This window comes from Poeciliopsis prolifica, unplaced genomic scaffold (genome assembly GCF_027474105.1).
Source record: "Poeciliopsis prolifica strain line A6 unplaced genomic scaffold, Auburn_PproV2 SCAFFOLD010, whole genome shotgun sequence".
Lineage (NCBI taxonomy): Eukaryota > Metazoa > Chordata > Actinopteri > Cyprinodontiformes > Poeciliidae > Poeciliopsis > Poeciliopsis prolifica.
The window spans coordinates 580,349-590,396 of record NW_026562385.1 but is presented as its reverse complement, the minus strand read 5'-3'; the positions used below and the strand labels follow the sequence as shown (position 1 = coordinate 590,396).

General features: G+C 34.9%; 1 protein-coding gene across 1 annotated transcript; it reads left to right on the top strand.

The window, feature by feature from the left end:
• The first annotated feature begins 1,241 nt into the window (after positions 1 to 1,241).
• On the top strand, positions 1,242 to 9,525 carry xab2 (XPA binding protein 2). The gene is made up of 19 exons (XM_055035205.1): positions 1,242 to 1,377; positions 1,673 to 1,821; positions 1,907 to 2,030; positions 2,157 to 2,354; positions 2,798 to 2,932; positions 3,038 to 3,202; positions 3,354 to 3,498; positions 3,580 to 3,731; positions 3,863 to 3,982; positions 4,081 to 4,212; positions 5,519 to 5,650; positions 5,755 to 5,868; positions 5,974 to 6,136; positions 6,252 to 6,442; positions 6,955 to 7,077; positions 7,165 to 7,336; positions 8,504 to 8,630; positions 8,723 to 8,829; positions 8,938 to 9,525. The coding sequence occupies exons 1-19, from the start codon at positions 1,342 to 1,344 to the stop codon at positions 8,997 to 8,999; spliced, it is 2,547 nt and encodes an 848-aa protein (XP_054891180.1). The 5' UTR covers positions 1,242 to 1,341; the 3' UTR covers positions 9,000 to 9,525.
• Positions 9,526 to 10,048: the final 523 nt, after the last annotated feature.

The window sequence follows — 10,048 nt, the reverse complement described above, 5'->3', positions numbered from 1 at the left end:
AGCTGCAACAAGGATCACAGCCTCAGTATGTGCTGCTTCTGCTCCACCATTCAATCACATGAAGGCCCCACAAAAGTCTTTATATAAATTTAAGTATTTATTTGCTTTTCAACATCTACAAAGAACTGTGCAAGACTCATATTGTCTGTCCTGCAACTCTGCAAGAATAAAGTGGGTATATAGTTTGAGTCTTAACCCCTTAACTGTCATTCTCGAAACATGTTATCTATTGGGTCCATGAGGACAACAGGGTCCTCATGACAGTTAATAGATGTTGCCTTTGTTAGGAGGAAAGTGTGTTAAAATCAATAACTATTTTATACTTATATATTGCAAGTGAAAAGAGCAACTTTCAGTCATTCATACACCCATTTTAAACTGCTATTTAAAAAAAATATTTTGTGAAATCAATTCCAAACCTTTTACACATGTGTGTGGAAAAGTTTTCCTATTTTTTGCATTTTATTACACTGTTCAAGTTCATCAAACCAACTTAAATATTAGTCAAATACAAGGAAACTCCAAATGCAGCTTATTGATTAAGGTGTTTATTATTAATGAAGAACAAAAATTCAATCCTACCTATGTGAAAAAAGTGATTGCCCCTAAAACTAGTGACGAGTTAGGCTGCTATAAAAGAAGAGTCAAAGCTTAAAAGGTGCATATCATATTTTTTTTTCAGTTCAGTTGTATAGGATAGGAAGACATCATTATATCTGTAAAAAAATAAAATATTTAACATTTAATATGTTAAATATAATTGATCATATTTCAATTTTTTAAGTTACAAGATTTGGGGATTTTTGCAAGGATGTGTAGAGTTTCCAGAACCACTGTAAATAAAAAGAAAAAATACCATGTTCAATAATTGCTTAACAGCAGCTGAGAAATTGTAATACAATTTTAAGCAATTCAGAAAATGAAGAAAAATGGCTACATGAAAAGAGGTTGTCTGTCTTAATCTTACAAGTTAAGAAAAGCATGAACAATTTTGTCAAACGAAAGAAACAGAAATAACATAGGTTTACCGTTAACTGGAACAGAACAGGCACAAAGATATACATTTTAAGATTTCAGTGCTATTATCTTGCTAGTGTTGGCCTTTTTTATTTGAACACCAGCTGGTGGCAGTAATGAGCCCTGTTGTTCGTTGACAACAAACCGGAGAAAAACTACAAACTTCCCCCAGTTTGTAGTTCTTTTTGAATGCGCATGCGTGTTTTGTCGCGGCACCACCGGAAGTTACGTAGAAGGCAACACGCTTTGAGTTTGCAAGCCAGTTTAGCTTTTCAAAAGTTAGCACTGAGTTTTAACTCCAGAGTCGATACTGTCTTGAAAGAAATGCCGTCTCTAAATGGAAGAGCTGACGTTATATTTGTAAGTAATACAAATGAAAATATGATATGATATATATCGCCATATCTAACATTAGTTGTAAGGAGCTAGCGTAAACCTAGCCTGGCTGGGTACATAAAATTGAAAGAGACAGTGGTGTTTTGTGTATTTTCATGAAGTTATACTTCATGATAACTTTATATTGCTTTCAAGACATTGTAGCAATATTAACCGTAATACTTTATTTTTGCTGTAATGAAATAAATTCAAACGTTACTCTTTCGTAGATTTTAGCTTACATCGTCTTTCGTGTTTACTGTTTGTATTACTTTTACAGGAGGATGACGATCTTCCTTATGAAGAGGAGATTATCAGAAATCCATACTCAGTCAAGTGTTGGATGCGCTACATTGAATTCAAACAGAATGGTGCCAAATCCACCCTGAACATGATATATGAACGAGCTCTGAAGGAATTGCCTGGAAGGTATCTTTTACTGAAAGATCAAATTTCACATTTTGGTAAAGATGACTTTTTTTTTTTACATCAAAATTCCCTTTCATTTTTACAGCTATAAATTGTGGTACAATTATCTGAGAGAAAGGAGGAAACAAGTCAAAGGAAAATGCATCACAGATCCAACATATGAAGAGGTCAATAACTGCCACGAAAGAGCACTTGTGTTTATGCACAAGGTAGTATTGACTCAAAATTCAGCAATATAACAGTGAATAAAATAATGCATGCATTGAAAAAAATGAGTGGTGTTAGGTGTTTTTTATTTTTAAGCTAACCAATAATTTTTTTCTCCATAAATGTAGATGCCCAGGATATGGATTGATTACTGTCAGTTCGTCGTGTCACAGTGTAAGATCACGAGAAGTCGGAGAACATTTGACCGAGCTCTAAGAGCACTACCTGTAACCCAGCATCCACGAATCTGGCCTTTGTATCTGCGCTTCGTTCACAGCCTGCCCCTGCCTGAAACAGCCCTGCGGGTATATCGAAGGTACCTCAAGGTGAGATCATGGTGCACAAACCATTTCTGTCATGTAAGAATTCATGTTGTTATCTCCTGTAGGAAAATTTTCCTGAAATTTCACTGTGTGGTTGGTGTTTTTGCCGACCACACAGCAAAAATTGTGTGGTCATTTAAAGGCATTTCCTGTGAAATTAATTCACATTTCACAGGAAATGTGAATTCCTGAAAGCTCTTTCCGATCTCCGATCTCTTGATTTTTTGTTTCGAGAATATCTGAACCTTTATGTGTTTTAGTCAACAAAATACATAGTTTTGATTCTGATAAAGAGAAGTTTAACAGCACATATTCTAACATTCTTCTTGTATTTGTATATCGCAACAATGTTGTTGTAAAGTTAACAAATATTCTGCTCTAGAAATTTAAGTCCAGTATTTCTCCACATTTCCCAAAGTATTCTGTCTTCTCCTCATACTTTGTAGCTATCTCCAGAGAATGCAGAAGAGTACATAGAGTACTTGCGGTCTGTTGGTCGCTTGGATGAAGCAGCTGTGCGATTAGCAGCAATTGTAAACGATGAAAGCTTTGTGTCCAAAGATGGAAAGTCCAACTATCAGGTAAAACGTCAATTTAGGTCTAGTACCTTCAAGTATGTCCGTATTATTCTGATCATAGAAACATATGAATCCTTATTTTGCGTGTATTTTTACTTTTTTGTTTAGTTGTGGCACGAGCTGTGCGACCTGATCTCTCAGAATCCTGATAAAGTGACCTCTTTAAATGTTGGAGCCATCATACGAGGTGGCCTCACACGCTTTACAGACCAACTTGGAAAACTTTGGTGCTCTTTGGCTGATTATTACATCAGGAGTGGTCACTTTGAGAAAGTACGTTTCACTTAATTGCTTATATTTTTATGTATAGATAAGTTTTTAATTTATTATTTAAAATTTTTGCTTTGTATTTATGAATAATTTTTTTGGGTTGTTGAAAGGGGATGCATGATGTGTCATTATGATGGTCTCTTTGTTTCTTCAGGCACGGGATGTTTATGAGGAAGCCATTCTTACAGTAGTAACTGTAAGGGATTTCACTCAAGTGTTTGATAGCTATGCTCAGTTTGAGGAGAGCATGATTGCTGCAAAGATGGAGACCACTGCTGAGATGGGAAAAGAGGAGGAAGGTTTGTATGAGTTAGCATGAACGCACCTTTCTTCCACAGTACCATTTATACATGGCAGATTTTTTTCCTCTCTCCAACCAGACGACATAGACCTGGAGCTTCGTCTGGCCCGCTTTGAGCAGCTAATTGCCCGGCGGCCGCTTCTGCTGAACAGTGTACTGCTGAGGCAGAATCCCCATAATGTGCATGAGTGGCACAAGCGAGTAAAACTTTATGAAGGAAATCCACGACAGGTAAGTTTAAGGGCCTGTATACATTTTATTTTTTATCTATATCTATTTTATCTATATCTATTTTATCTATATCTCAAAGTATCTATCACGCAGTACTGATAAATGGATCAAATATAATGTGTCCACTCCAGATCATCAATACATACACTGAGGCAGTACAGACAGTGGATCCAATGAAGGCCACTGGAAAACCTCATTCTCTCTGGGTTTCTTTTGCTAAATTCTATGAGGAAAATGAACAGCTAGATGACGTAAGTTACCAAAGTCTTTCCTTTGGAGCTGCATGGTTTCTTTGAATTTAGGATGGATGATAGTTTTTCCTTTTTATATGCCTCATTTTCTGACTCAGGCCAGGACAATCTTTGAGAAGGCTACTAAAGTAAACTACAAACAAGTGGATGACCTTGCTGCAGTTTGGTGTGAATATGGAGAGATGGAACTTCGCCATGAGAATTATGATCAGGCACTACGCATACTGAGGGTAAAATTCTTCTAGTAGATATTTTTGTTGATTACAGATGCTGTATCAACATGATTTGTTCATTTTTTGTTTCTTTATTGTTGATTGCTATTTTTATGTTTTTTTGGATGAGACACGTACCACAACAAACTGCAAAGCATTTGAAAAGCTCTTTTCAAAAAAAAAAAAAAAAAACGATAGTCATACCAACATAAACTATTCTTTGGAAGATAGGTCTGATTTTTATCAATTCAGCATATTACTAGAACATCATCCCATAAGTCTAATGTATTGTTTCAATTCATAACACTCCAGTTATAAGTTTATAAGAATATCCAAATTTACTGTTATATATTCAATCTTAATGTGTGACAGTTGTTTTTTAAAGCTCAGACTAACAATTTCTGCTCAGTCAGAGCTTTGAATCATTTCCACTTCATATGTATTAATTGGATAATAGGTAGTAGTGAAGAGCTAAGGCTGCCTTGGAATAGAAAACACTTCCAACCAAGCCGGACTTAGGAAATCTGCCTTGACCCACTGTGGATTGATTAGATGAAAGGGAGATGAACAAAAGCACCAAACAAGAGGAACAGCAAAGAAGTTGGAGTGCAGAGTAACTGACATGTTGAATTTGTTTGTTTTTTCAAATGATACATTTATCTTAATGTGTCATTTTCTATTCAAAGTCTGTCATAAAATACTATCCTCTATCAAAAGCTACAGAGAGTCTGTTCAAATGATAACGGTTCACACTTACAAACAGGTTATTTGACAAGCTTCCTTATCCTGCCCCCCTGACGTCTACTAATATCCTATGAAAATATATTAGGTCTCAAAACAAAGGACTAACCAATGCAGCATGATGCAGTACAAGTACCAAGCCCATTGCTTTTCTATAAACTAAATGTATAGGGACATCTATTGGCAAATTCAGGAACTGCAACAATACAGATATATTGCAAATGAAGCATATGTTTGTGCTCTGTAACAAGTGAAAGAAAAGTCTCAAAAATGACAAATGTAATATTTTTAGTTGTTCTGAAAGCATTAAGATTGTAATGATATTTCAGTGTGTTTGGTTGTCTTCATTGTGTTCAAGGACTTACTGGTGACACAACATACACATGAAAACAGATTTTTTAGAAGTCATTAAAAATAAATTTATTGAGCACAAATTTGTGAAAGATGAACATTTAAGGCAAATACTTAAAATGCATCACTGTAAAACAAATGAAACTACCGTATTTTTCAGCTAATGTGACATGTGATTTATTACTAGTGTAGCTACAACACTAAGTTTATATTTTTATGCTTTTTATATCAGAAAGCTACAGCAATCCCATCTAAGAAAGCAGAGTACTTTGATTCATCTGAGCCTGTTCAAAACAGAGTCTACAAGTCTCTGAAGGTCTGGTCTATGCTGGCAGATCTTGAGGAGAGTCTCGGGACTTTTCAGGTACGTATATAAATTTGTAGATGATGACAAAGCACGTAATCAGCTCTATAGTTTTATATTTTAGTTATTAATCCCATACATTTTACTCTGGTTTTGATCATCAGTCTACAAAAGCAGTGTATGACCGCATTATTGATCTACGCATTGCCACTCCTCAAATTGTCATCAACTATGCCATGTTCCTTGAAGAACACAACTACTTTGAGGAAAGCTTCAAAGTAAGAACATTTGAACCAATTCAGGAACATACATTTTGTTACTCATAGTTGAATTTTTATTTGATCAATTTAAAAATATTTTCATTGTTTCCTTCCTTTCAAAAGGCATATGAACGAGGGATTGCTCTCTTCAAGTGGCCAAACGTTTATGACATCTGGAACACTTACCTTACCAAGTTCATTGACCGTTATGGCGGCAAAAAATTGGAGCGAGCCAGAGATTTATTTGAACAAGCGCTGGATGGCTGCCCTGCCAAGTTTGCCAAGAGTAAAAAACCTTTGTAGCACAGCACAAACATTTTTCAGTATTGCATTTTATGTTCTTATTCTGTCTTGCAAATTGCTCTAAAACATTGTTGTTGTTTTCATCTTATTTGTTTTAGCCATTTATCTGTTGTATGCCAAACTGGAAGAGGAATATGGATTGGCCCGGCATGCCATGGCTGTCTATGAAAGAGCAACACAAGCAGTGGAAACTGAAGAGAGACACCATATGTTTAACATCTACATCAAGAGAGCAGCTGAAATTTATGGTGTTACGTACACCAGAGCTATTTACCAGAAGGCTATTGAGGTGAAGTTTTAGTTTCATAAAACAATACTTGGAAGTGTTTCTTTTCATTCTTCTGCAGGTTATGCCTCAAAGGGTTCTAAAGAAAGTTGTTTTTTCACAAAATCAGTCAAATAAAGCTAGCTGAATTTCTGATTTCCTTAGTACCTAAAAAACATTCCTCAGCTCAACCAGCAATGATGCAAACTAGTTTAGAATTATTTGAAGTAAAAAACATCACAATAGTTGCACATCAAGAGTTAAACATTCAAGACTTGCAATTCTAATTGAAATGTTTATTGTATGAATAGTAGTTATTTAAATGATTACATATCACTTATCATGCTTCCTATCCACAAATCACACAATGAACTTGTGTATTTATAGTTGACAAACTACTGTGCTGAGAAGGATAAAAGAAGTCTAAGATTGCAACATTTTTTTAATTTACAGAGCATTTTTTTGTCTTTTAAAAGTGTTGTTTTATAAATGCTGAATTGGCTGACATCTGAGAATTACCTTTTATACTCTGCCAGGTTCTTCCTGATGAGCATGCGAGGGATATGTGTATGCGATTTGCTGACATGGAGTGTAAACTTGGGGAAATTGACCGTGCCAGAGCAATCTACTCCTACTGCTCTCAGATCTGTGACCCAAGGGTAAAAGAAACCACCTCATCTTAATGTTCTCTTAGTAAATTGTTCACAAATATGACAAGTCATTTAAATATATTTATTGTCTTTTAGGTGACAGCAAATTTCTGGCAGACCTGGAAGGAATTTGAGATTCGCCATGGAAATGAAGATACAATTAGGGAGATGTTGAGAATCAAGCGCAGTGTCCAAGCTACATACAACACCCAGGTCAACTTCATGTCCTCGCAAATGCTTAAGGCTTCTACAAGCTCTACAGGCACTGGTAAGACGCCTTATTTGAAAGTTGGGCCCTTGGTTGTGGATTTTCCTGGGTTTTAGTATCTGATTAATTTCTTATTCATGAAGGTCTGTTATGCTGTTACTGCAGTCAAAACATTTGTCTTTCTTTTTTGTTTTGTCCTATTGTAAGATTATTAGTTGCAGCTATAAAAACAGCCTTAAAATTGTAATATTTTATCAATCAAACAGGGAAAGCCATGCACAGATAGGCTAAAGACAATAGTTGCTTTCAGAATTGTTAGAAATATAAGTTATATAACAGAAGCATTTGATTCATATCTTGACTTCCTCTTTCAAAGTTGGAAAAATATACGCTATGGTATTTTTATGTTCAATTATTTTTTTAAGCTGTTCAGCTGGGAAAATCAAGTTTGAGTCTTCAGATATTTAACATTAACAAAAGTAAATAGTTTAAATAAAGCTGAAAAATGCAAGTACTTCTCAAGGAACGTGAGGCAGATTATGTTTTCCCACTAAAATAAAACCAGCACTTCCGTAGTCCCCCGCGGGATAATTTACATTCCAATAAATCTAAGGTTGCACTCCAAATTATTCAAACACCTGATTTTATTTTGGCCTAAAAGTTTTTTCTGGCAGAAATTTAGACAATCTTGATAGATCCATTTCATTTTACAAAAATAGTTTCCAGAAATGAAGTAAACCTTTCTTCTTTTAGGCAAAACTGCAATCAAACCCATTTTATTTTATTTTGTATGGTTCCTGAAAACATTTTGTGTGTTTATACTTATATTTACTTTTGGTGATGAGTTCCAAGTATTTGAGGTTGGAATCACCCTGATCTTTGGCGCAGTCCTTAATTCTCCATCAAATTGAAGTAGGGAAATACTGTCCAATATTGTTAATATTGCTGGTCCAAATAAGTTTTTTCTTTCTTTTTTTAATTTTTTACTTGGACAGATTTTTATGATCACAATAACAAAAATAAAGCACATTGAGTCAGAGGAAAATCCACACATTTTCTGTCCACTGGAGTGTTTTGTCACTTAATCTACTATTGATGATCTTTGTTACTCTATGGGATGTTCAGAGAAATCAGTTATGGACATTTTAACTTTACAGAATGTTAAAGACTTTAGGAGAAACATTAATAATCGATATGTTTTTCTCAATATTTTCTATTTGGTGTCAGTTTCAGATCTTGCTCCTGGCCAGATGGGAATTGATGATATGAAAATGTTGGAGCAGAAAGCTCAGCAACTTGCTGCAGAAGCTGAGCAGGACAAACCCAAACCCAAGGAGAAAATTCTGTTTGTCAGGTTTGTGGTTTAAACTCTGATTGACTAAAATATTAATTCACAGGCTTTATGAAAACCATCACTTTCAATGCATCATCCTTATCTCTATACAGGAGTGATACTTCTCGCAGTGAGTTGGCTGAGCTTTCCAAACAAGCCAATCCTGATGAGATAAATATTGACGACGACGAGGATGAAGATGATGGCCAAGAACCCGATGGTCAGTGTAAAACAAATAAAAACCGTAGTGAGAGGAGGGTGAATTGCTTGTTTAAGCATTTCTGTGAGTAATTAAAAATGTGGTTTTCTGTGTTTTTTGCTTTTACAGAGGTGCAGCTTGAGCAGAAGAGTGTTCCAACAGCAGTCTTCGGAGGTCTTAAAGAGGACTGAAAAAATGACTCATTAAGTTTTGCAAAAATCCAAGCTCATGTAATATTTCAGTGGCTACATATTTTAGATAGCAGTGAATGTTTAGATGTGTCATTAGTTTGATAGAATGATACAGACATCCTTGAGAATTAGCAGGGGAACTTTCCCTTTAAAGTTTTGCTTTTTAGGTGAAGAGCTGTACCTATTTTGACCACATGATGTCAGTAACTCTTAACGCCCAGCATGTTTATCTTATCGGGTATTTTTTAAATGATATGTTTTGTTGGAGTTGGATACTTGTTCATGTTTATTTTTTCCAAAATAAATCAATTTAGTACATGTTTTCTACCAGGACAACATTTGAATATGTTTTAATTGAAAGTCTCAGCAGTTTTGAATGTTACAACTGATGAAATAAAATTTCAAATGTTGAAAACTTGTAGATTAATTCTACCTTTGTAGTAATTCAGTTAAAGCTGTGGTTGCTTTTGTACATTAAATTGTTTGTTGTTGTATGGTGGAATTACATACAATTTTGTAAATGTTATGTAATGGAGTTTGATTTCTTTGTTGTTCCAACATAGAAATAATAATTTCTATGTTGGAACAATAATTCATTTTCTTATTGTTCATGTAGACTGTAGACAGTGATGTTACAAAACTGGATGAAGAGGTAAGTGCTTAAATCTGAAATAAATCAAACTTGCTCAGTATCTCAGTTTTAGACACCCCATCGTCAGACACAAACTGGCATATTACAAAGTACTGACTTGAACTAATTGTTTCAACAGATTAAAATAGCTGAGAAGTAATCCTCTTACAAAGTTACCACAGCAGTGCTTGTAGACCATTTTTGAGCATCATGTGATGACATGCTCTTGGGTGTGCTGTTTACCGAGGTTGTAGGTGTTACAGGAACACAGTCTGTAAAACATCCAGGCCTAAGATAAAGTAAACTGAAGCACTCAAGCTTTTTGATTTCATTACCTCACAAAATGCATAAAATTTTAATTTATTTTTTCAATAGCAATGTTGTAGTATAAATTTCGGATTACTATATTGTGTTATTG